Genomic DNA, 26,640 nt, shown 5'->3' on the forward strand with positions numbered 1-26,640 from the left:
TATATAGAAACATTGGGTGTCACCCTGCTATAGTTCCAGGGGTACCCAGGGCACAAATAAGCACTCACCCCAAATCTCCCCTAACTGGCCTTCAGACTGGGCCCCCTTAGCTCATAACAAGGTTACAGATATATAGAAACATTGGGGAAACAGTCACCCTGCTATAGTTCCAGGGTACCAGGGTACAAATAAGCACTCACCCCAAATCTCCCCCTAACTGACCTTCAGACTGGGCCCCCTTAGCTCATAACAAGGTTACAGATATATAGAAACATTGGGGTGTCACCCTGCTATAGTTCCAGGGGTACCAGGGTACAAATAAGCACTCACCCCAAATCTCCCCCTAACTGACCTTCAGACTGGGCCCCCTTAGCTCATAACAAGGTTACAGATATATAGAAACATTGGGTGTCACCCTGCTATAGTTCCAGGGGTACCCAGGGTACAAATAAACACTCACCCCAAATCTCCCCCTAACTGACCTTCAGACTGGGCCCCCTTAGCTCATAACAAGGTTACAGATATATAGAAACATTGGGGTGTCACCCTGCTATAGTTTATCCTCGACTGCTTCAGAGTGTTCTTTAGAGTGTTGGGGGTGTGGCTTGCCTTGGCTGTGGGCGGTACAAAGGTCCAGCAAACAGGAGTATTGGTTAATTGAACACAGTGCTGGCCAATGAGAGAGTGAGCTCAGTATGGTCAGACACTATGTAGAGCACAGAGAAGACAGACGCATGTAGGACAATGGTGGTGCTGGAGGTTAGATAACAAATATTAAGCAGCATTCAGTAAATAATACATTTGGGTTGTCAGGAGAGGATTTATGAAGTTTCAGTACCTGATGTGCCAGGATATAAATATTATGCCCCACGGCCTTGGGTGACACTTGATCTTCAGGCCCATGTTCTTCATTATCCCCCTCCAGGCCTTGATTATAGGCTGTTTTTATCACATCCACCTGGGGGCAGAAATAGTCACAGTATTACACCTGTGCCACCTTATACTGAGTCTGTGCCATCTTATACTGAGTCTGTGCCATCTTATACTGAGTCTGTGCCATCTTATACTGAGTCTGTGCCATTTTATACTGAGTCTGTGCCATTTTATACTGAGTCTGTGCCATTTTATACTGAGTCTATGCCATTTTATACTGAGTCTGTGCCATCTTATACTGAGTCTGTGCCATTTTATACTGAGTCTGTGCCATCTTATACTGAGTCTGTGCCATCTTATACTGAGTCTGTGCCATCTTATACTGAGTCTGTGCCATTTTATACTGAGTCTGTGCCACCTTATACTGAGTCTGTGCCATCTTATACTGAGTCTGTGCCATCTTATACTGAGTGTGCCATCTTATACTGAGTCTGTGCCATCTTATACTGAGTCTGTGCCATCTTATACTGAGTCTGTGCCATCTTATACTGAGTGTGCCATCTTATACTGAGTCTGTGCCACTTTATACTGAGTCTGTGCCATCTTATACTGAGTCTGTGCCACTTTATACTGAGTCTGTGCCATCTTATACTGAGTCTGTGCCATCTTATACTGAGTCTGTGCCATCTTATACTGAGTCTGTGCCATCTTATACTGAGTCTGTGCCATCTTATACTGAGTCTGTGCCATTTTATACTGAGTCTGTGCCATTTTATACTGAGTCTATGCCATTTTATACTGAGTCTGTGCCATCTTATACTGAGTCTGTGCCATCTTATACTGAGTGTGCCATCTTATACTGAGTCTGTGCCATCTTATACTGAGTGTGCCATCTTATACTGAGTCTGTGCCACTTTATACTGAGTCTGTGCCATCTTATACTGAGTCTGTGCCACCTTATACTGAGTCTGTGCCATCTTATACTGAGTCTGTGCCATCTTATACTGAGTCTGTGCCATTCCCATGTGAGGCTGGTGAGGTCCATATGTACGCAAGAAGAACATTCCTGGGCCCCATGTGCTAAAACTAGACAAGATGGAGGCTTCTTTATGTGATTGCCCCACTAGCCCAGCGGCCACTATGAAGAGAAGAGATGCCACTCACCAGTTCCCCCGGCCTCATGTTGTACAGGATCCTCTCGGCATTCTCACTGTCGTGCCGGCTCTCCATGATCGCCAGGAGGAGCTTGGATGCGTTGTTCTGCGGATAGGGAATGAGATGTGAGGAGCGGATCCAGTGATCACAATGTGCAACTGTACATATCTGCGACCCAACTGGCACAGGGATCTGTTCCCCCCGATACACAGTGATCTGTTCCCCCCCCCGATACACAGGGATCTGTTTCCCCGATACACAGGGATCTGTCCCCCCGATACACAGGGATCTGTTTCCCCGATACACAGGGATCTGTTCCCCCCGATGCACAGGGATCTGTCCCCCCCGATACACAGGGATCTGTTTCCCCGATACACAGGGATCTGTTCCCCCCGATACACAGGGATCTGTTCCCCCCGATACACAGGGATCTGTTCCCCCCGATACACAGGGATCTGTCCCCCGATACACAGGGATCTGTTTCCCCGATACACAGGGATCTGTTCCCCCGATGCACAGGGATCTGTCCCCCCCGATACACAGGGATCTGTCCCCCCCGATACACAGGGATCCGTCCCCCCGATACACAGGGATCCGTCCCCCCCGATACACAGTGATCCGTTCCCCCGATACACAGGGATCCGTCCCCCCGATACACAGTGATCTGTTCCCCCCCGATACACAGTGATCTGTTCCCCCCGATACACAGGGATCTGTCCCCCCCGATACACAGGGATCTGTTCCCCCGATACACAGGGATCTGTCCCCCCGATACACAGGGATCTGTCCCCCCGATACACAGGGATCTGTCCCCCCCGATACACAGGGATCTGTCCCCCCCCCGATACACAGGGATCTGTCCCCCCCGATACACAGGGATCTGTCCCCCCGATACACAGGGATCTGTCCCCCCCGATACACAGGGATCTGTCCCCCCCGATACACAGGGATCTGTCCCCCCCGATACACAGGGATCTGTCCCCCCGATACACAGGGATCTGTCCCCCCCATACACAGGGATCTGTCCCCCCCATACACAGGGATCTGTCCCCCGATACACAGGGATCTGTCCCCCCCGATACACAGGGATCTGTTCCCCCGGTACACAGGGATCTGTTTCCCCGGTACACAGGGATCTGTCCCCCCGATACACAGGGATCTGTCCCCCCCGATACACAGGGATCTGTTTCCCCGGTACACAGGGATCTGTCCCCCCCCGATACACAGGGATCTGTCCCCCCGATACACAGGGATCTGTCCCCCCGATACACAGGGATCTGTCCCCCCCGATACACAGGGATCTGTTCCCCCGATACACAGGGAACTGTCCCCCCAAAACACAGGGATCTGTCCCCCAAACACAGAAACCCCGGAAACAGCAGGATCTTTTCCCCCCAAAACAACCGTTCCCCAAAAAGGGGGATCCTGTCCCCCAATCCACGGATCGGCCCCCGGTTCCGATCCCCCGAATAAAACAGGATTGTTCCCCAATAACAGGGATCCCTTCCCATAAACAATCTATCCCGGGAAACCAGGGATCTGTCCCCCGAACACAGGGAATGTTTCCCCCCCTCGGTAAACAATTTCCCCAACACGGGATTGTCCCCGATACACGGGACCCTTTCCCCGATACACAGGGATCTGTTCCCCCACACGAAAGCCCGATACACAGGGAATCTTCCCCCGGCCCGGGGATCCCCCCCAACCAGGGAGTCTGTCCCCCCCGATACACAGGGATCTGTTCCCCCCCGAACACAGATCGGCCCCCGATACGGGTCCCCCCCCAAAATACACAGGGATCTTCCCCCCAAAAGGGGGATTTTTCCCCCGAAACAAAAGGACCCTACTCCCCGTTGAGGCCATGTTTGGGTATTCCAAAATTAAAAAAGGGCCCATAAAGGGGAAATAAATTTTTCCCTTTCCCTTTGGATTTGGGCAAACGGTCTGGGGTGGCAGGGGGATAAAACATCATAATTTAGTTTCTCAGATATTCACTTTCAGAGACCCCCCCAAGATTTTGTAAACCCCCCGAACTGGAACACAATGGTTTCCAACCATGAATGGTTTACATTATGTTTGCCCACCCAAAGGGAACAGTCATTGACCCCAATCCCCAATAATCTGAATAATCTGTAACCAATCATACAGGTAGTGAGGTCACCAGTGTAACCAATGAGCTGAGCCGAATACCCGAGAGAAGCTTTACACCCCGTATCTCTGAGCAAATAGACAGGAAATTAAAGGGGAAGTAGAGAATTAAATACTGTAATCAAAGTCCAAGAAGGGGAAAAAAATGAAGGTACAAGGGGAATTCCGGAATGCTTTTCCATTGGCCAAGGGGTTTCCGGGGGAAAATCCGGAATTCCCCGAACTCAGTTAATCAGAACAAAACATAAGGAAGCAGGTCGACGGAAAAACCCCCAAAAAATTACCCTTCCCCCTTTTTTTGGGCCCCAAATGGAAGAAAATCATGACTATGAAGGGCGGGAATAATAAAATTTTTCCCAAAATCTTCCCCTTTCTACCGCACCACGTTCCCCATTTTTTAAAATTTGAGACCCAACAAGGCCCCGGGCCCCCGGCCTAAATTTCGTCCCGGACTAAGTGTCTCACACACAGTAAAATTTCGATTCCGGGTTTCCCCAAATTCTAAAGGAAAAAAACCCAAACAGTTTTTCCCTCAAATTTTCAAAAACAAGGGGCCAGTCCATAGGTTTTTTTTGGGTCTCCAAACAACAGGAAAACTTTGGGCTGTTTTTTAATTTTGGGTTTACAGGGGGAAAATATTTAAATTTAAAGGGGTCTCTTAAAACTTAGGACACTTAAGGGACTGTTCCGGGTGAATTGTGCTTAGTACAAAACCAAAGACCAAGTTTATGGACCTCTGTCCCGAATAAGAAATTTAGGGGAATTTCCCCCTTAAATTGCTAAAGCTATATGACCAACGTTTTAGGGATCTTTCCTGCTAAATATTAGAAACCTAGGGGGTTCTCTAATGTCCAGGAGAATACTGGGGGAAAATTTGGGTCCGTTACTATGGGGCAACCCTTGGAGGGGGTTTTCTATGGGTAATCGAGATCTTATTACCAGGGTGGAAACTCTGTAACAACCCAGAGCAAATAGGATTTCTGGGAATTTTTTTGTAACGGGGGAAAACCCTTAGGGCCATTTTTTTAAAGGGAACTAAATTTGGCTTGAAAAACCCAACGGCCCGCAAATTTTCCCTTGGCCCCGGGAATATTTTAATGTTTTAGGGACCCTTTTAAAGGGCTTTGCAATTGGGCTGTTCCTGCGAATTGTTAGCAACAAATAATTTTCCCAAAAGTTTTCCTCCCGGGTACAGACTATGAGCAAACTTAGGGGAATTTCCTGCTGAATTTGTCTTAGTTACAGGGAATACCTATGTACCATAGTTTATGGGATCTCTCTGTAACGGCTATGAGCAAAACTTAGGGGGGGTTCCTGTGAATTGTGCCTTAGTACAGGGAAAAACCGCTTTTTTTAAAATTTTAAAAATAAAGTTTTAGGGATTTTCCGCCTGTTTTTTTGTAACAGAAATGACCAAATTACCATCTTTTTTGGGTTCTTTTGAAGGCCCTAGAAAACTTAAGGGGATTCCTGCAAATTTCCCTATACAGAATATAGGAAACCATATTTGGGAGAGTTCCTCTTTGAAACAACTAAAACAAACTTAGGCTTTTCCTGCTGAATTTTATAAGGGAATATATCTCCCATTTTTTAAAAATTGACAACAATGGGGGACCTAGGGCGTTCTTGTTTAATTTTGGTTTGGGAGGAATACTATTCCCATTTTTATGGGATCTTCTCTTGTACCCAACAAATAAAAAAACTTAGGGACTGTTCCTGCTGAATTTGCTTAGTAAACCCCAAAGGGGGTAACCTTCTGTAAAAAATTTAAAACAGGCCCCTGTCCGTTGAAAGCTTCGAAGCAAAAAATAAATGTCCAAAAATTTTATGGCTTGTACGGGAAAACCAAATGGCAATTTTGAGGGGGTCCTCTGAAGCTATAAAGGAATTTAGGGGAATTAAAAAAAAAACCCTTTGTTCAGAAACTGGGAACTAACCCCTGGTCCCGCTATTGTCTTTAGGGATCTTGCTTTAGGACTCCTCAGACAAACACTTAGGGACTTTTCCCCTCCCTTGAATTATGTTAGTATTTCAGACCGGGAAACCCCATGTACCCCCCAGTTTTGGGATCTCTCTTACAGAACCCATGAGACAAAACTTAGGGGACCCGTTCCTTGACTGAATTGTGCTTAAAGGGCCATCAGCATACGAGGGAATCCTCTGTTCCCATAAATTGATGTTTTGGGAATTGGGGGTGGCGGAAAAATAAAAAACCCCAAAAAGAAAAGATCTCTTTTGTACAAAACTATGAGGGAAACTTAGGACTGGGTTCCTGCTGAAATTTTGGGTTAGTACAAAGGGAAAACCTATGTACCATGTTTTTTGGGATCTCTCTGTACAGACTATTGAGAAAACTTAGGGACTGGGGCCTGCTGAAATTGGGGCTTAGTACAGGGAATACCTATGTACCCATTAGTTTTATGGGATCTTCTGTACAGACTATGAACAACTTTGGGACTGTTCTGCTGAATTGTGCCTTAGTACAGAGGAATACCTATGTACCCAAATAAGGGGCTTCTTTTAAAAAAATTAGGAGTTCCCCTTTTCTTAGTAGAGAAAACCAAAATTTTGACCTCCTTTTAGCAAAAACCAAACTTAGGAACTGTTCCTGCTGAATTGTTTTCTTTACAAGAAACCACCAAGCACACTTATTAAAATGGACAACTAAGTCCTCTTAATTTGCTTTAATGGGAATCCTTGTACATAAAACGTCTTGAGACCAAACAATAGGGGCTGTTCCTTTTCTGGGAAATTGTGCTTTATAAAAGGAAATAAAAATCGTAGCAACTAAGTTATTTTCGGGTCCCGTCCCTTGCACCACTTAGGACTTCGAAAAAGAAAAACCAAGGGGATACCCTAGCTAAAAATAAAAGGGAAAAAGAAAATTAAGGGTTTCCTTCTTACGCTAGACAAAAAAAGGGGTCGCCTTTGGGAGGTACAGGGAATTTACCTTTAATGTTCCAATTTAGTTTTTAAAATGGGTTTCCCCCTCTGTAAGCCCTATTGAGAAAACTTAGGGACTGTTCCTGCTGAATTGGGGCTTTTTTTTTTTTTTTTTTTTTTTTTTTTTTTTTTTTTTTTTTTTTTTTTTTTTTTTTTTTTTTTTTTTTTTTTTTTTTTTTTTTTTTTTTTTTTTTTTTTTTTTTTTTTTTTTTTTTTTTTTTTTTTTTTTTTTTTTTTTTTTTTTTTTTTTTTTTTTTTTTTTTTTTTTTTTTTTTTTTTTTTTTTTTTTTTTTTTTTTTTTTTTTTTTTTTTTTTTTTTTTTTTTTTTTTTTTTTTTTTTTTTTTTTTAATACGGTTTTCCCCCCAATTTAAAAACAATATAAAAAAATTGAGTAACAGGAGCAAACTTAAGGTTTGTCCTCGATTTGGGTTTTTGATACTATGAAAAAAATAGGGACTTTCCTCGGGCTGGAAAATTTTTGGGTTTGTCAAAAAACCGGCTTGAAGGGCCAAAACTTTTTTTGGGATCTCTGTACAGACTATAAAGGAAAACCCCTTAGGGACCTGTTACTGCTGAAATTTTTGCTTAGTTTTTTCAAGGACGCTATCCATAGTCACAGACTATGAACCAACTTAGACTGTTTTCCTGCTGATTGTGCTTGTTTTTAAGGAAAGGGAAAACCCCCATGTACCAAAAGGGTTTTAAAGGGATCTCTTGTACAAAATAAAAGAGAACTTTTTAAAAGGGACTGTTCCTGTAATTGTTTTCTTTAAATAAAAAAGGGGAAAACCCCCCATGCCCCCATTTGTTTTATGGGATCTCTCTTGTACAGGGCTATGAACAAAATTAGCGGAAAATGTTCCTTGCTGAATTTTTGCTTTAACAAAGGAATACCCTATGGGGGACCAAGTTTTTTATGGGGTCGGGCTCTGTACAACTATTGGGAAAAAAACCCTTAGGACTGTTCCTGCCAGCAGAATACTCGTAGACTTTGTACCCGACATAAAAAACTAATGTACCGATGACGAAACAGGGTTTTATGGATGGGTCTCTTGACAGAAATAAAGAGCACTTAAAAGGGGCTGTTCCTGCTGAAATTGGTGCCCTTTGTACAAAGGGAAAACCTATGCTGGCCAAAAGTTTTATGGATCTTCTGTACAAAACTAAAGACCCAAAATTAAAGGGGCTGTTCCTGCTGAAAAAATTTTGGGCCCTTTGTACAGGGAATACCCATTTTACCAAAAAAGTTTTATGGGTATCTTTTCTGTACGACTTGACAAACATTAGAGGCCTGTTCCTGCTGAATTTTTGCTTAGTACAAAGGGAATAACCTATGTAGCCAATAAATTTTATGGGATCTCTCTGTACCCAATATGAGCAACTTAGGGACTGTTCCTGCTGAATTGTGCTTTAGTACAGGGAATACCTATGCTGCCATAGTTTTATGGGATCTCTCTGTACAGACTATGAGCAAACTTAGGGACTGTTCCTGCTGAATTGTGCTTAGTACAGGGAATACCTATGTGCCATAGTTTTATGGGATCTCTCTGTACAGACTATGAGCAAACTTAGGGACTGTTCCTGCTGAATTGTGCTTAGTACAGGGAATACCTATGCTGCCATAGTTTTATGGGATCTCTCTGTACAGACTATGAGCAAACTTAGGGCTGTTCCTGCTGAATTGTGCTTAGTACAGGGAATACCTATGCTGCCATAGTTTTATGGGATCTCTCTGTACAGACTATGAGCAAACTTAGGGGACTGTTCCTGCTGAATTGTGCTTAGTAACAGGGAATCCCTATGTACCATAGTTTTATGGGATCTCTCTGTACAGACTATGAGCAAACTTAGGGACTGTTCCTGCTGAATTGTGCTTAGTAACGGAATACCTATGCTGCCATAGTTTTATGGGATCTCTCTGTACAGACTATGAGCAAACTTAGGGACTGTTCCTGCTGAATTGTGCTTAGTACAGGGAATACCTATGTGCCATAGTTTTATGGGATCTCTCTGTACAGTCTATGAGCAAACTTAGGGACTGTTCCTGCTGAATTGTGCTTAGTACAGGGAATACCTATGTACCATATTTTTTATGGGATCTCTCTGTACAGACTATGAGCAAACTTAGGGACTGTTCTGCTGAATTGTGCTTAGTACAGGGAATACCTATGTACCATAGTTTTATGGGATCTCTCTGTACAGACTATGAGCAAACTTAGGGACTGTTCCTGCTGAATTGTGCTTAGTACAGGGAATACCTATGTACCATAGTTTTATGGGATCTCTCTGTACAGACTATGAGCAAACTTAGGGACTGTTCCTGCTGAATTGTGCTTAGTACAGGGAATACCTATGCTGCCATAGTTTTATGGGATCTCTCTGTACAGACTATGAGCAAACTTAGGGACTGTTCCTGCTGAATTGTGCTTAGTACAGGGAATACCTATGCTGCCATAGTTTTATGGGATCTCTCTGTACAGACTATGAACAAACTTAGGGACTGTTCCTGCTGAATTGTGCTTAGTACAGGGAATACCTATGTACCATAGTTTTATGGGATCTCTCTGTACAGACTATGAGCAAACTTAGGGACTGTTCCTGCTGAATTGTGCTTAGTACAGGGAATACCTATGCTGCCATAGTTTTATGGGATCTCTCTGTACAGACTATGAGCAAACTTAGGGACTGTTCCTGCTGAATTGTGCTTAGTACAGGGAATACCTATGTGCCATAGTTTTATGGGATCTCTCTGTACAGACTATGAGCAAACTTAGGGACTGTTCCTGCTGAATTGTGCTTAGTACAGGGGAATACCTATGCTGCCATAGTTTTATGGGATCTCTGTACAGACTATGAGCAAACTTAGGGGCTGTTCCTGCTGAATTGTGCTTAGTACAGGGAATACCTATGTACCATAGTTTTATGGGATCTCTCTGTACAGACTATGAGCAAACTTAGGGGACTGTTACTGCTGAATTGTGCTTAGTACAGGGAATACCTATGCTGCCATAGTTTTATGGGATCTCTCTGTACAGACTATGAACAAACTTAGGGACTGTTCCTGCTGAATTGTGCTTAGTACAGGGAATACCTATGTACCATAGTTTTATGGGATCTCTCTGTACAGACTATGAGCAAACTTAGGGACTGTTCCTGCTGAATTGTGCTTAGTACACGGAATACCTATGCTGCCATAGTTTTATGGGATCTCTCTGTACAGACTATGAGCAAACTTAGGGACTGTTCCTGCTGAATTGTGCTTAGTACAGGGAATACCTATGTGCCATAGTTTTATGGGATCTCTCTGTACAGTCTATGAGCAAACTTAGGGACTGTTCCTGCTGAATTGTGCTTAGTACAGGGAATACCTATGTGCCATAGTTTTATGGGATCTCTCTGTACAGACTATGAGCAAACTTAGGGACTGTTCCTGCTGAATTGTGCTTAGTACAGGGAATACCTATGTGCCATAGTTTTATGGGATCTCTCTGTACAGTCTATGAGCAAACTTAGGGACTGTTCCTGCTGAATTGTGCTTAGTACAGGGGAATACCTATGCTGCCATAGTTTTATGGGATCTCTGTACAGACTATGAGCAAACTTAGGGGCTGTTCCTGCTGAATTGTGCTTAGTACAGGGAATACCTATGTACCATAGTTTTATGGGATCTCTCTGTACAGACTATGAGCAAACTTAGGGGACTGTTCCTGCTGAATTGTGCTTAGTACAGGGAATACCTATGCTGCCATAGTTTTATGGGATCTCTCTGTACAGACTATGAGCAAACTTAGGGACTGTTCCTGCTGAATTGTGCTTAGTACAGGGAATACCTATGTACCATAGTTTTATGGGATCTCTCTGTACAGACTATGAGCAAACTTAGGGACTGTTCCTGCTGAATTGTGCTTAGTACAGGGAATACCTATGCTGCCATAGTTTTATGGGATCTCTCTGTACAGACTATGAACAAACTTAGGGGACTGTTTCTGGAAAATTTGTCATACCTGAAGTTCCCGGTTGTGATTCTCACAGAGCAGCTGGAGGAACCGCAGGATGGGCTCCATAATGGCAATAACTGGGCTCATTACAGCAGATTCCTCTGCACTTTTCTCTTCTCCTGTGCCAGTGTCAGATCCCACCATGTCTATATCTGGATCAATCTCCTTCCGGTACACACAGTAGGCCTTGGAGGTGGCAGAGGAGGCCTCAACAAGTTGCCCCTTCATCCCTTCTTTAAGGTGCAACTGAGAATCTCTTACTGGAAGAGAAAACGTGGAAATTGGAACAACTTGTACCCTGGGTACCCCTGGAACTATAGCAGGGTGACACCCCAATGTTTCTATATATCTGTAACCTTGTTATGAGCTAAGGGGGCCCAGTCTGAAGGTCAGTTAGGGGGAGATTTGGGGTGAGTGCTTATTTGTACCCTGGGTACCCCTGGAACTATAGCAGGGTGACACCCCAATGTTTCTATATATCTGTAACCTTGTTATGAGCTAAGGGGGCCCAGTCTGAAGGTCAGTTAGGGGGAGATTTGGGGTGAGTGCTTATTTGTACCCTGGGTACCCCTGGAACTATATCAGGGTGACTGTTACCCCAATGTTTCTATATATCTGTAACCTTGTTATGAGCTAAGGGGGCCCAGTCTGAAGGTCAGTTAGGGGGAGATTTGGGGTGAGTGTTTATTTGTACCCTGGGTACCCCTGGAACTATAGCAGGGTGACACCCCAATGTTTCTATATATCTGTAACCTTGTTATGAGCTAAGGGGGCCCAGTCTGAAGGTCAGTTAGGGGGAGATTTGGGGTGAGTGTTTGTGATACATAATAAGACACATTACCTCTCCGTTTGGGAAGGGACACAGAGTCATAATCTTCCTCCTTCTTTTTGGTGCCCAGATCGACGGTATTGACGGACACGGTCGCTCGGATTTCTTGCTGCGCGGTTTTCATACGATCATAAAGGACCTTGAAGAATTTCTCCGATTTCTTCTGCATATCCAGCTGTTTATAGAAGGAATTCTGGCAGGAAAGAAAGTAGCAAACTGTCAGTTTTACCGTGAGTTCATTGTCTGATCTAGAGTCAATGGATGTGGCAGTTGGGGGCGTCAATGCCGACAAACTGGAACTAATGTAAAAGCTTATGGTTTATAAAGACCCCTCTTTCCAATGACCGGTCCTTGCCTGGATTTGGGTATTTCCGCCCTCGAGCAGCGCGATGCCCAACAAGATGCCCTCTATGAATATCCGGTCGTTCTTGGTGCTCACGATGACATCGATAATCAGCTCCGACGCCCCCTCTTTGTCCAGAAGACACTGAATTTCCGATATGGACGCTCCGGATTTATCTGAATCCGGCCCGGAAAAGGCTACGGAGAAACACAAGAGATTCCGGATTGCTAAAACTAAAGGGGAACTAAACGTTGTTGAGATTCTGATCACTTTATTTTCAAGAAAAAAAAAATCACTTTAAAATAATTCAACCTTATTGTTGTTTATACAGAGGACAGGGAGCTGCCATACTGTAACAAAACTCCCTCTGGTGGCAAAGTTGGGAAGTGTTTCCATCACTTTACTGGGCAATAGGATTTCCTTGTTAACAGGCCCAACCCGGCAGAAATACTATTAACATTGAGACAAGCCCTATATAGGGAGAAAGCCCTACCTCCAGTCGGCACAGATTTTCCATACGCTACAGACAGTGGCCCGTTCGGGGCCGATCCATGTTCTCCTTTGAAATATCGATTCAACAAGATTTTTCGAAGTGTGGAGCCCTTTAAAAAATTAAAAAATAAATTAAGGTGAGGAGGTGCCATATTGATTCCCTTAGACAGTACAGTATGAGGGTATAGCTTATTGTGTGCCCAGAACATTCCTTCTCTGTATATTTGTATTTATACATATGGGAGGAGGGAGGTGCCATATTGATTCCCTTAGACAGTACAGTATGAGGGTATAGCTTATTGTGTGCCCAGAACATTCCTTCTCTGTATATTTGTATTTATACATATGGGAGGAGGAGGTGCCATATTGATTCCCTTAGACAGTACAGTATGAGGGTATAGCTTATTGTGTGCCAGAACATTCCTTCTCTGTATATTTGTATTTATACATATGGGAGGAGGAGGTGCCATATTGATTCCCTTAGACAGTACAGTATGAGGGTATAGCTTATTGTGTGCCCAGAACATTCCTTCTCTGTATATTTGTATTTATACATATGGGAGGAGGAGGTGCCATATTGATTCCCTTAGACAGTACAGTATGAAGGTATAGCTTATTGTGTGCCCAGAACATTCCTTCTCTGTATATTTGTATTTATACATATGGGAGGAGGAGGTGCCATATTGATTCCTTAGACAGTACAGTATGAGGGTATAGCTTATTGTGTGCCCAGAACATTCCTTCTCTGTATATTTGTATTTATACATATGGGAGGAGGAGGTGCCATATTGTTTCCCTTAGACAGTACAGTATGAGGGTATAGCTTATTGTGTGCCCAGAACATTCCTTCTCTGTATATTTGTATTTATACATATGGGAGGAGGAGGTGCCATATTGATTCCCTTAGACAGTACAGTATGAGGGTATAGCTTATTGTGTGCCCAGAACATTCCTTCTCTGTATATTTGTATTTATACATATGGGAGGAGGAGGTGCCATATTGATTCCCTTAGACAGTACAGTATGAGGGTATAGCTTATTGTGTGCCCAGAACATTCCTTCTCTGTATATTTGTATTTATACATATGGGAGGAGGAGGTGCCATATTGATTCCCTTAGACAGTACAGTATGAGGGTATAGCTTATTGTGTGCCAGAACATTCCTTCTCTGTATATTTGTATTTATACATATGGGAGGAGGAGGTGCCATATTGATTCCTTAGACAGTACAGTATGAGGGTATAGCTTATTGTGTGCCCAGAACATTCCTTCTCTGTATATTTGTATTTATACATATGGGAGGAGGAGGTGCATATTGATTCCCTTAGACAGTACAGTATGAGGGTATAGCTTATTGTGTGCCCAGAACATTCCTTCTCTGTATATTTGTATTTATACATATGGGAGGAGGAGGTGCCATATTGATTCCCTTAGACAGTACAGTATGAGGGTATAGCTTATTGTGTGCCCAGAACATTCCTTCTCTGTATATTTGTATTTATACATATGGGAGGAGGAGGTGCCATATTGACGATGTGAGTATGTACTACATTAGGGAAAGACAGAGTAAGGACAGTAAGGCAGTGAGTTTAATTACAAAGCTTCAGGTGCTGGAGAACTAGTGGGTGCAAAATTGTGCCGTTAGCACCCATCTATGGAGCACTTATACCTGTGGGACGTGGGTGCAGAGAGGGAGTTCAGGCAGCGGAGCAGTGACATGTTGTGTTGGTGGTTCTACTCCGAGGAGCTGACAATTTACTTTCCATCGCAATTCCCTATTTTATCCTATTTATCCCAATCCGTGCAGTCTTCACTAGGGAGATACTAGAGACAGACGGAGGCAGCAGATAAGTCACCTGACGTGAGATCAGACGGGGACACTTCACAGCAGAGGAAATGTTTTAATTAATGATAACGAGTTTGGCTAAATACGGCCATTTCCAAATAATAAAGGAGACAAGGGGAATTCTAATTATATAATTAATAACCGGCAACAACAATCCTCCCGAAACCTCCCATCAGTCCCTGACCAATAAACCTGCCCGGTGGCACCAGGACACCCCCAGGTGGGGGGAGGGGTGCACACAATTTACTAAAACTAGCGACGGGTTTTTCTGGGAAACCTAATTCCTCATTTTGTGTCATTTTTTTGGATTGTGCAGCTGAGATTATGTTCATTGTGCAGATTGTCGCATTAACCCCTTGGCAGCCAATCAGAAATATAAGGTGCTTAATTGCTGGGAGTTGGGGGGGGGAGTGGGTGGCCCTAGGGTGGTGCCCAGAATAGGGGCTCAGTTCAGCAGCTCCCGGGAACCTTATACTTTCCATTACGATTCATTTATTAGGGATATTTGCCTTCACTGATTCAGTGATACCATGTGACACGTACAAGCAGAATGGGGCGACGGTGCCATTCAGGGGGTCACACATAGATAGAAGGGAAGATTGAGGGGTCCAACACTGGGGAACACAAGCGATAGTAAGAGATTTATCATCTCCCTGGCACAGCTTTGCCCTGGCATTAGAGACAGCGTTGGGGGCACAGATGATTTAGGATAATAGTGAAAGTGGCAGTTTATCTCAATCACGGGGGAGGGGCTGAATTTTTCCGGGCGCCGCCGCTGACAATGAAGAATGTCGCTGTCCCGGTGCCTCAAACAAAACTCTGATCATTGGATTTATGGATTGGGTCGGCTCAGTGTTGGTACCTTGAGGGGGGGGGGCTTCATATTTAGGAAATACTGAGACTGTGGAACTGCTGCTCCGACAGAAATGTCGGGAACTATAAATCTAATGTGCAATGTCATAGGCTCCCAATTTAATGTAACTGTCAAATATCATATTGGTTTGGTTTCTATGGGTTACAAGGCTGCCCTGAACTATACGTGTATGTGAATATCCCTGTATTTATCCTGACAGTACAGTGACCAAAACACAGGATCCCCACTGCCAACTCCCAACTGCCAGCTGGAATAGAAAAGGGCAAAGTAATGGTTTCCAAGCACAATGTGGGGCTATTACCTTTCTCTAAGAGACCTGCACAGGGTTAACACACTGGACTTCTACCAGCTCCCATATAACTGAATTATTTGAAGGTTTATGCCCACGGTTCTACCCACAGACCCCAGTTCCTACAGGAGACATGGAAGTAACATCATTTGGAGCTGGAAGAAGATACGGGAGCTTGAGTCAGGGTGGAGAAGCTGCAGAGCAAGAAGAAAGGTGGAGCTAAAAGAAGTCAGGAGAATCCTGAAGAAGACCAGAGAAGTGCTGGAGGAAGGAGAAACTGGAGAAAAGTGAGAGAAGTGCTGAATAATATCAGGAGAGGTTGGAGGGAGGCAGGAGATGCTGGAGGAAAGGGAGAAACTGGAAGGAGGCAGCAGAGGCTGGAGAAATGCAAGAGAAGTACTGAATAATATCAAGAGAGGTTGGAGGGAGGCAGGAGAAGCTGAAGGAAAGGGAGAAATTGGAATGAGGCAGGAGAAACTGGAAGACGACAGGAGAGGCTGTAAAAAAGCAAGAGAAGTTCTGAATAATATCAGGAGAGGTTGGAGGGAGGCAGGAGAAGCTGAAGGAAAGAGAGAAACTGAAAGGAGGCAGGAGAAGCTAGAAGGAGACAAGATTGGCTGTAAAAAAGCAAGAGAAGTTCTGAATAATATCAGGAGAGGTTGGAGGGAGGCAGGAGAAGCTAAAGGAAAGAGAGAAACTGAAAGGAGGCAGGAGAAGCTAGAAGGAGACAAGATTGGCTGTAAAAAAGCAAGAGAAGTTCTGAATAATATCAGGAGAGGTTGGAGGGAGGCAGGAGAAGCTAAAGGAAAGGGAGAAACTGGAAGGAGGCAGCAGAGGCTGGAGAAAAGCAAGAGAAGTGATAAATAATATCAGGAGAGGCTGGATGGAGGCACGAGAAGCTGAAGGAAAGAGAGAAACTGAAAGGAGGCAGGAGAAGCTAGAAGGAGACAAGATAGGCTGTAAAAAAGCAAGAGAAGTGCTGAATAATATCAAGAGAGGTTGGAGGGAGGCAGGAGAAGCTGAAGGAAAGGGAGAAACTGGAAGGAGGCAGGAGAAGCTGGAGAAAAGCAAGAGTAGGGTGGCACAGACAGCGCTTACTAGTTTCATACCTGGGTGCTGGGTAAACTACCATTTACTAGGCATTCGTTTTTAATATTGTATACGATATTACAACTGTGTCTTAATCACTTTTGACTATTAGTGATAATATGTATGGACTTTGTATAACTTTAAAAACATTTTTTTTATACTGCACTAATCACTTTAATCAGGTGATGTCACTTCCCTTGAATATATCGTTTTTTCACTAAAATCCTGGTGTTGCTGGTCATTTCTGCACTATATATATATATATATTGCTCCTGGTATCAGTGAAATACTGATAAAAAAATTGTGCCGCACAGAGAAGCCAAACTGACCCCACAAAACTGCCTTCTGCTGTCCATCCAATGCCAAACTGTCATCTTCTCTTTCCCCAATTCAACCGGCAGCTGAGCAGCGAGTCTTTGCCTGAACCAAACACTCAGGCACCTCTAGGAATACAGATTACTCCCTCTCTATGGTAATTCATGCAAATTACTGGTTTACAAGGTTTATTTTCAGCACTTTGTTTACTTCATCCTCTGCATTAGCCTAATTACTGCTTTATGTTCTGTTATACAGATAGCTAGAATGTCAGCTGCCATAAAGCAGGACAGGACTGCTGCTTACAATGGGGATCAGATAGGATCTGTGCAGCCACTGGGACAGAATGTTCTGTTATACAGATAGCTAGAATCTCAGCTGCCATAAAGCAGGGCAGGACTGCTGCTTACAATGGGGATCAGATAGGATCTGTGCAGCCACTGGGACAGAATGTTCTGTTATACAGATAGAATCTCAGCTGCCATAAAGCAGGACAGGACTGCTGCTTCCAATGGGGATCAGATAGGATCTGTGCAGCCACTGGGACAGAATGTTCTGTTATACAGATAGCTAGAATCTCCGCTGCCATAAAGCAGGACAGGACTGCTGCTTACAATAGGGATCAGATAGGATCTGTGCAGCCACTGGGACAGAATGTTCTGTTATACAGATAGCTAGAATCTCAGCTGCCATAAAGCAGGACAGGACTGCTGCTTACAATGGGGATCAGATAGGATCTGTGCAGCCACTGGGACAGAATGTTCTGTTATACAGATAGCTAGAATCTCAGCTGCCATAAAGCAGGACAGGACTGCTGCTTACAATGGGGATCAGATAGGATCTGTGCAGCCACTGGGACAGAATGTTCTGTTATACAGATAGTTAGAATCTCAGCTGCCATAAAGCAGGACAGGACTGCTGCTTACAATAGGGATCAGATAGGATCTGTGCAGCCACTGGGACAGAATGTTCTGTTATACAGATAGCTAGAATCTCAGCTGCCATAAAGCAGGACAGGACTGCTGCTTACAATGGGGATCAGATAGGATCTGTGCAGCCACTGGGACAGAATGTTCTGTTATACAGATAGCTAGAATCTCAGCTGCCATAAAGCAGGACAGGACTGCTGCTTACAATGGGGATCAGATAGGATCTGTGCAGCCACTGGGACAGAATGCTCTGTTATACAGATAGCTAGAATCTCAGCTGCCATAAAGCAGGACAGGACTGCTGCTTACAATGGGGATCAGATAGGATCTGTGCAGCCACTGGGACAGAATGTTCTGTTATACAGATAGCTAGAATCTCAGCTGCCATAAAGCAGGACAGGACTGCTGCTTACAATGGGGATCAGATAGGATCTGTGCAGCCACTGGGACAGAATGTTCTGTTATACAGATAGCTAGAATCTCAGCTGCCATAAAGCAGGACAGGACTGCTGCTTACAATGGGGATCAGATAGGATCTGTGCAGCCACTGGGACAGAATGTTCTGTTATACAGATAGCTAGAATCTCAGCTGCCATAAAGCAGGACAGGACTGCTGAACAGTTACTAAGAATGGGTTAACTTTTTTCAGCTAAAGTCTCATGTTTAGATGTTTTTATTGGCGGGTTACATAACAGACACATATATGGATCACGCACACGTCTGTGCCTCAGTCTGGCAGTTCATGTGCAGATAATCAGCGCATTTGGTTTCCAGAGACAAATAAAAGCTTATCTCATGCAGAGTCACGATCGTTCCACACAATCTAATTGAATTTCAAGGCCGGGAGCATCAAGAAACACGTGATGAGTCTCCAGCAGAGAACAGGCCGGACACCACAGGAGTTACATAATCACATGCTCCTGCCTGACGACTCTCGGCTCTTCTTCGGCTCCACTGACTTAACACTGAGATTCCCCCACGTATTCCACCTCCCCACTTTTCCTTCAGTCTACACAACCTCTTCACATGCACAGTCACATGTCTGGGGTGAAACACACAACAGCACTTGCTCAGGGAAGAAAGAAGAACAATATAGCAACTGTGATGCAAGATGGAGACAGTAGGGCAAGATGGAGACAATAGGGCAAGATGGAGACAGTAGATCAAGATGGAACAGTAGGACAAGATGGAGACAGTAGAACAAGATGGAGACAATAGGGCAAGATGAGACAGTAGGACAAGATGGAGACAGTAGGGCAAGATGGAGACAGTAGGACAAGATGGAGACAGTAGGGCAAGATGGAGACAGTAGGACAAGATGGAGAAAGTAGGACAAGATGGAGACAGTAGGGCAAGGTGGAGACAGTAGGGCAAGATGGAGACAGTAGGGCAAGATGGAGACAGTAGGACAAGATGGAGACAGTAGGACAAGATGGAGACAGTAGAACAAGATGGAGACAATAGGGCAAGATGGAGAAAGTAGGACAAGATGGAAACAGTAGAACAAGATGGAGACAGTAGGACAAGATGGAGACAGTAGGACAAGATGGAGACAGTAGGATAAGACAGAGACAGTAGGACAAGATGGAGACAGTAGGACAAGACGGAGACAGTAGGACAAGACGGAGACAGTAGGACAAGAGGGAGACAGTAGGATAAGAGAAGATAGAAGGACAAGCTGAAGACAGTAGGACAAGATGGAGACAGTAGGACAAGATGAAGACAGTAGAGTAAGATGGAGACAGTAGGGCAAGATGGAGACAGTAGGACAAGATGGAGACAGTAGGACAAGATGGAGACAGTAGGACAAGATGGAGACAGTAAGACAAGATGGAGACAGTAGGACAAGATGGAGACAGTAGGACAAGATGGAGACAGTAGGGCAAGATGGAGACAGTAGGACAAGATGAAGACAGTAGGACAAGATGGAGACAGTAGGGCAAGATGGAGACAGTAGGACAAGATGGAGAAAGTAGGACAAGATGGAGACAGTAGGACAAGATGGAGACAGTAGAACAAGATGGAGACAGTAGGACAAGACGGAAACAGTAGAACATGGAGGAAACAGTAGAACATGGAGGAAACAGTAGAACATGGAGGAAACAGTAGGACAAGATGGAGACAGTAGGACAAGACGGAGACAGTAGGGCAAGATGGAGACTGTAGGGCAAGATGGAGACTGTAGGGCAAGATGGAGACTGTAGGGCAAGATGGAGACATTAGGGCAAGATGGAGACAGTAGGGCAAGATGGAGACAGTAGGGCAAGATGGAGACAGTAGGAGAAGATGGAGACAGTAAGGCCAAATTACACCCTTGGTTATTTCAAGCGAATGCCATATCAGACTGTGGGGGATTCCTAAAAATCACAGACAAAAAAGGTCTTCAACTTTCCTCTGTTATTGCCCTAATGGTGGTTATTTCTAATTCAATCCTCCGGGAGATCATTACGGCACCTTGGAACCCTCAATTAGCAGGAGTGTTAATAACAATAAATTAATACGTAGAGAAAAAGTGGAGCAATAAAACTTTCCAGCATCACTCAGTGGGAGTAAATGGACCAAGATCTTCATGTGATGCCTTCAAGCCGATGCCTAATCTACTACATAAAGCAAACGATTTGGTTTCCATCGAGAGTAAGATTTTCCTGTCACCGCCATGTGGGTTTCATTAGCAAATCATTCAATCACTCGACTGTGGAATCATTTTTTTGCAATTATTATTTAATAACTAATAGGTTTAGCCTAACACACGCCTACACAGTACACATTAAAGGCCAAGTAGGATACTTAATTAAAACTAAACAAAGACCAACTGCAAACTGCTCTAGAATGTCACAGTCTGGTATAAGTCACATTTATGAAGGGGAGTTGGTTTATCAATACCAGAAACATTGAGCAATGACCTTACAAGAAACTGTTCACCTGTAACAAACGGCGCCATTATCTCCCTCGTCTGACACCGAAATGCATTAAAAATTATTTCTCCCCAATTTCCTCCATAACTCTGTCTGGCGCTCTCTTTCCCGTAAGGATTTAAATGTCCTGCCAACACTGGTGACAAGTGAAATACTGTGGCTGGAAGGACATCACAGGGGGGCAAACGTCTAAGCCAGATATAGAGTCAGCAAAATATCCTTTGCCATTCAGAGACATTTTTGGGTAGTTTTGTCCATTTGTTTTGTGTATCATAATGGGATTAAAAAATCATTGTAAGAGGGAACAATGTGGCTTATTTCACCTGCTGTTGGTGCCTGGGAGATATTTTATTTAGATTTTATTTAATGTAATAAAATGAGCAAAATTTGCCCCCTGGGGTAAGTAACCCATAGCAAATAATCAGCAGGTATAAATAACTTGTAACCAGTTTTACGGGCAAAACTGGGACAGTAAGAGAAGATTGAGAAAGTAGGAGAAGATGGAAACAGTAGGGCAAGATGGAGACAGTAGGACAAGATGGAAACAGTAGGATAAGACGGAGACAGTAGGAGAAGATGGAGACAGTAGGACAAGATGGAGACAGTAGAACAAGGTGGAGACAGTAGGACAAGATGGAGACACTAGGACAAAATGGATGGAGACAGTAGGACAAGATGGAGACAGTAAGACAAGATGGAGACAGTAGGACAAGATGGATGGAGACACTAGGACAAGATGCATGGAGACACTAGGACAAGATGGATGGAGACACTAGGGCAAGATTGAGACAGTAGGAGAAGTTGGAGACAGTGAGACAAGATGGAGAAAGTTGGACAAGATGAAGATAGTAGGGGGCAAGGTGGTCATAATAGGGAGCAAGATGGAGATAGTAGGGGCAAGATGGAGACAAAAAAAAAGGACAATATGAAGACACTAAGACGAGATGGAGACAGTAGTGCAAAATGGAGACAGTAGGGCAAGATGGAGACAGTAGGGCAAGATGGAGACAGTAGGGCAAGATGGAGACAGTAGGACAAGATGGAGACAGTAGGGCAAGATGGAGACAGAAAAAGGACAAGATGGAGACAGTAAGACAAGTTGGAGATAGTAGGGCAAAATAGAGACAGTAGGAGAAGATGGAGACAGTAGGGCAAGATGGAGACAGTAAAGCACTATGGAGACAGTAGAGCAAAATGGAGACAGTGGGGCAAAATGGAGACAGCAGAGCACTATGCAGACAGTAGAGCACTATGGAGACAGTAGGACAAGATGGAGACAGTAGGGCAAGATGGAGACAGTAGGGCAAAATGGAGATGGAAGGGAAAGATGGAGACAATTACACAGTTTTGCCAATTCTGCAGGCCTTTACCTAGAGTCTGAGGACTGGATTATAGGAACTGTAGTCAACGACTCCAACTGAAGGCCCATCAGTTGGAGACTCCAATCTAATATAATGTGGCCCTGCTAAATACAGTCCTATATAAAAGTCCTACCTGCTCCCCAAAACTTTCTTTCTTGTCCAACATCTCCCGCAAGGTCTGCAGAATTTTGATGCAAAGTTTTTCCTCTTTTTCCATCAGTTTCTTGGTGTGGTTAATGAGCCTGAGCAAAGCACCAAAGAGAATATGTAAGGGCATGTCCAATGGCTGAGGGACCAGTCAGATAGATTTGCTTTTTCAGGAGAGATGTACTTTGAGACCTGGTAGGACTGTCTACAAGCATATTTCAGGAATATAACATTATATTAAATGGCCTGAGGAAAAACAACCCCCTATTTAATTTCTGAAGCCCCCAATACTTACTTGGACATAAAGGCCCCACAACGAATTCGTGCGTCGCTGCCATCAGGAAACAGACGCTCGGGGCTGTGCAGGACGTCGACCAGAACAGAAAACTCAGCCAGTAACATTGGGCTGAACTGATTCTCTAGAGAAGCCACGACATCCTGGGGTGAACAAATACAGTATTAGAAAAGAGGCAAGTCATTCCAGGGGGGATTCTATTGGGCTGAACTTGAACAGAACTAACCTTGCACCAATACGGTTGCCCTTTCAAGATGAACAACATATCAATTTTCCATAAACTTTGTTTATCGAAAGGTATTGCACATAGAAGAGGAGAAGGATGAACTTGATAGGAATCATGAAGAACAGAACAATGTAGATGAAGAAGGACCCAATGGGAAAAATGGGTATAGACCAAGCAGAAGGAGAATGTAAGTGATGATGAGGTTCAGACCAATGGAAAAGATGGATACAGAAAAAATAAGGAATCATAGGGAACAGAAAAATTTTGATGAAATTAGACCATCAGGAGGTAGCAAAAAGTAGAGGAAGAGTGAGCCACTGCAAATGAGTATAGATCAAGCAGAAAGAGATGGACCCAACATGAATCATTGAGTACAGAACAAGTAGAAGGACTCAATGAGAATGATAGATCTAATCCTAGTAGAGGGTGAAGGACCCAAATGGTAATCTTTTGGTACAGAAAAGATTAAAAATGAAATGGTCAATGCGACTGATTATAATGAATGAGTATAGAACAAGTAGACAGTGAAGAACCTAAAAGAAATCATAAGGCTATAAAACAAGTAGAGAGAAAGACCCAGAAGATATCATGCCATATAAACAAGGAGAGGGAGAATGGGCAAAAATGACGGACCCCAGCACAAACAGAAGAGGCTTTTGATCCAACCTGAAGCTTCTCGATGATGGTCTTGTAGTCCAGGGATGGGCTTCCCAGTGCCTCCTTGTATTTGGGCCCATTGCGAGCAGTTATCCTCCAGCCCATGGCTGCTCTCTGCACCATGTTAGAATGGACCTTCATGAAAAGTGTGTTGACTTGACTGTCCAGGTCTACGGGAATAGCCATTCCACGGTTCTTTGCTTTAGAAAAGAGAGTCAAAAAATCAGTCAATCAGGACCAATCCTGCGATTTAGTGACAGACCAACTCACCAGATATCTGCCTAGGAGATAGCAGGACAAGTTAGAGACAGTAGGACAAGATGAAGACAGTAGGACAAGATGGAGACAGTAGGACAAGATGGAGACAGTAGGACAAGATGGAGACAGTAGGACAAGATGGAGACAGTAGGACAAGATGGAGACAGTAGGGCAAGATGGAGACAGTAGGACAAAATGGAGACAGTAGGACAAGATGGAGACAGTAGGGCAAGATGGAGACAGTAGGACAAGATGGAGACAGTAGGACAAGATGGAGACAGTAGGACAAGATGGAGACAGTAGGGCAAGATGGAGACAGTAGGACAAGATGGAGACAGTAGGACAAGATGGAGACAGTAGGACAAGATGGAGACAGTAGGGCAAGATGGAGACAGTAGGACAAAATGGAGACAGAAGGACAAGATGGAAAGAGTAGGGCAAGATGGAGACAGTAGTGCAAGATGGAGACAGTAGGACAAGATGGAGACAGTAGGGCAAGATGGAGACAGTAGGACAAAATGGAGACAGTAGGGCAAGATGGAGACAGTAGGACAAGATGGAGACAGTAGGACAAGATGGAGACAGTAGGACAAGATGGAGACAGTAGGGCAAGATGGAGACAGTAGGACAAAATGGAGACAGAAGGACAAGATGGAAAGAGTAGGGCAAGATGGAGACAGTAGTGCAAGATGGAGACAGTAGGACAAGACAAAAACAGTAGGGCAAGATGGAAAGAGTAGGGCAAGATGGAGACAGTAGGGCAAGATGGAGACAGTAGGACAAGATGGAGACAGTAGGACAAGATGGAGACAGCAGGACAAGATGGAGACAGTAAGGCAAGAAGGAGACAGTAGGACAAGATGGAGACAGTAGGGCAAAGAGGAGACAATAGGGCATAGTGGAGACTGTTTAGGGTTGCAGTTCTACAACATCTGAATGACATAGCTGGCCTCATTTTTTATAAACTGTGGAATCTCTGTTAAGACTGAAAATGTAGAGATCCTTGGAAACTTACCAACTTCTGCCAGCGTTTTTATACAGGATTCCACTGAGGCTTTCTGTGTCTGGTTCGGCCAAGTACAGTTATAAATCCTGAATGCTGATTGGAGAAGTTGAATGAAAACTGGTTGATGTGTCTGTGGAGAGATCACAGCCTTATTTACAGCGAATATATTGCACTGGAATACAGAAGATAGAGCCGAGACCCAAGAGCTTACAATTGCACTCAGCAGGTTCTGTAGGTAATTAATTGCAGATTCAGTTTATAAAACCTAAAGGGGAAGATAAAAAAGCTGTCGCTGAGTGAGAATTTGTATTCGGAGAAGAGGCGCTTGTTAAATACGTCCCGCTGCTCATTAATCCGGCAGTGCGGCGTGGCCATGAATTTATTTAAATAGAGCGTCAGCTTAATAAATCACTGATTTGAATGTTACAACATGGACAATTACTGGTCCTTAGTAACAATTTGCTGCCTGTGGGACTCTCTGGGGAATTAAAGGGGCAGACGTATTTCTTGTGTGCGGGAGGAGGAAACAAAAGAAACATTGAAGTGGGGGAGGACATTGCAGGGTCTTGTGTGAATATATATATATATAGACTGTACCCCAAAACTGTTTATGCCGAGTACAGCTCGGAGTACACGCTACCTAAATCCGACACAAAAGGATACAAACCAAGATGTCGGTCGTTTAGTTCTGACAAGTTAAAATTCCCATAAAAGCCGCAGATATGTGAGACTATAGGTGCGGCCAACAGGTAGAGCTTCTTCTGATTGGAAAAGGGAAGCGCTTTTCTTCTTCTTCAACTGTTCAGAACCTCATCATTGTCTCCAGGTGTTTATGTATTTAACTTATGTGTTACTGTCCCTTTAAATAGACAGAAGTATTGGCACCTGCTCTGCGCCCTCACCTGCAGGTTGGTGCTGTTGTCAGAAAATGGGGAGTTGAAGAAGCCGCTAACAATGTTCATCACTGATTCCGTTATGTACTTCTCCAGCGCGGTATCGGCGTGTTTTCTGTCTGTGGTTGTGTTGCACACCTGTTGTAGCAAAAGAGACACAAGACTCTCCAGTAAGCAACATTGAACCCAATCAGAGCATTGCAACATTCCCAGGACAAGGCCAACCTCTAGCCAACCAGAGAAGGGAAGGATTCCAAGGGCAAGACCAACCTCTAGCCAACCAGAGAGGTGGAAGATTCCAAGGGCAAGATCAACCTCTAGTCAACCAGAGAATGGAAACATTCCAAGGGCAAAACCAACTTCTAGCCAACCAGATAGGGGGCACATGCCCAGGGCAAGACCAACTTCTAGCCAACCAGAGAAGAGGAGCATTCGAAGGGCAAAACCAAGCTCAAGCCAACCAGAGAAGGAGGACATTCCTTGGACAAGGCCAACCTCCAGCCGACCAGAGAAGGGAAGATTCCAAGAGCAAGACCAACCTCTAGCCAACCAGATAGGGGTACATTCCCAGGGCAAAACCAACCTCTAGCCAACCAGAGAAGAGGAGCATTCGAAGGGCAAAACCAACCTCAAGCCAACCAGAGAAGGAGGACATTCCTTGGACAAGGCCAACCTCCAGCCGACCAGAGAAGGGAAGATTCCAAGAGCAAGACCAACCTCTAGCCAACTCAATAGGAGGGAACATTACCAGGTCAAGA

The 26,640-nt window shown here is 44.2% G+C and overlaps 1 protein-coding gene across 1 annotated transcript in view; it reads right to left on the bottom strand.

Moving 5' to 3' along the window:
• LOC108710178 (inositol 1,4,5-trisphosphate receptor type 2) overlaps positions 1-26,640 on the bottom strand; it is a 106,742-nt gene that overhangs the window by 26,295 nt on the left and 53,807 nt on the right. The window contains exons 33-43 of the mRNA XM_041585473.1: positions 25,892-26,020; positions 24,999-25,119; positions 23,735-23,925; positions 22,843-22,985; positions 22,534-22,642; positions 12,784-12,892; positions 12,303-12,487; positions 11,960-12,140; positions 11,121-11,378; positions 2,038-2,294; positions 839-958 (exon numbers count right to left, since the gene is read on the bottom strand). Of these exons, the coding sequence (XP_041441407.1) occupies positions 839-958; positions 2,038-2,294; positions 11,121-11,378; positions 11,960-12,140; positions 12,303-12,487; positions 12,784-12,892; positions 22,534-22,642; positions 22,843-22,985; positions 23,735-23,925; positions 24,999-25,119; positions 25,892-26,020 (1,803 nt within the window). The remainder of the gene's footprint in view (positions 1-838; positions 959-2,037; positions 2,295-11,120; positions 11,379-11,959; positions 12,141-12,302; positions 12,488-12,783; positions 12,893-22,533; positions 22,643-22,842; positions 22,986-23,734; positions 23,926-24,998; positions 25,120-25,891; positions 26,021-26,640) is intronic.

The sequence above is a fragment of the Xenopus laevis genome, chromosome 3L (assembly GCF_017654675.1).
Source record: "Xenopus laevis strain J_2021 chromosome 3L, Xenopus_laevis_v10.1, whole genome shotgun sequence".
Lineage (NCBI taxonomy): Eukaryota > Metazoa > Chordata > Amphibia > Anura > Pipidae > Xenopus > Xenopus laevis.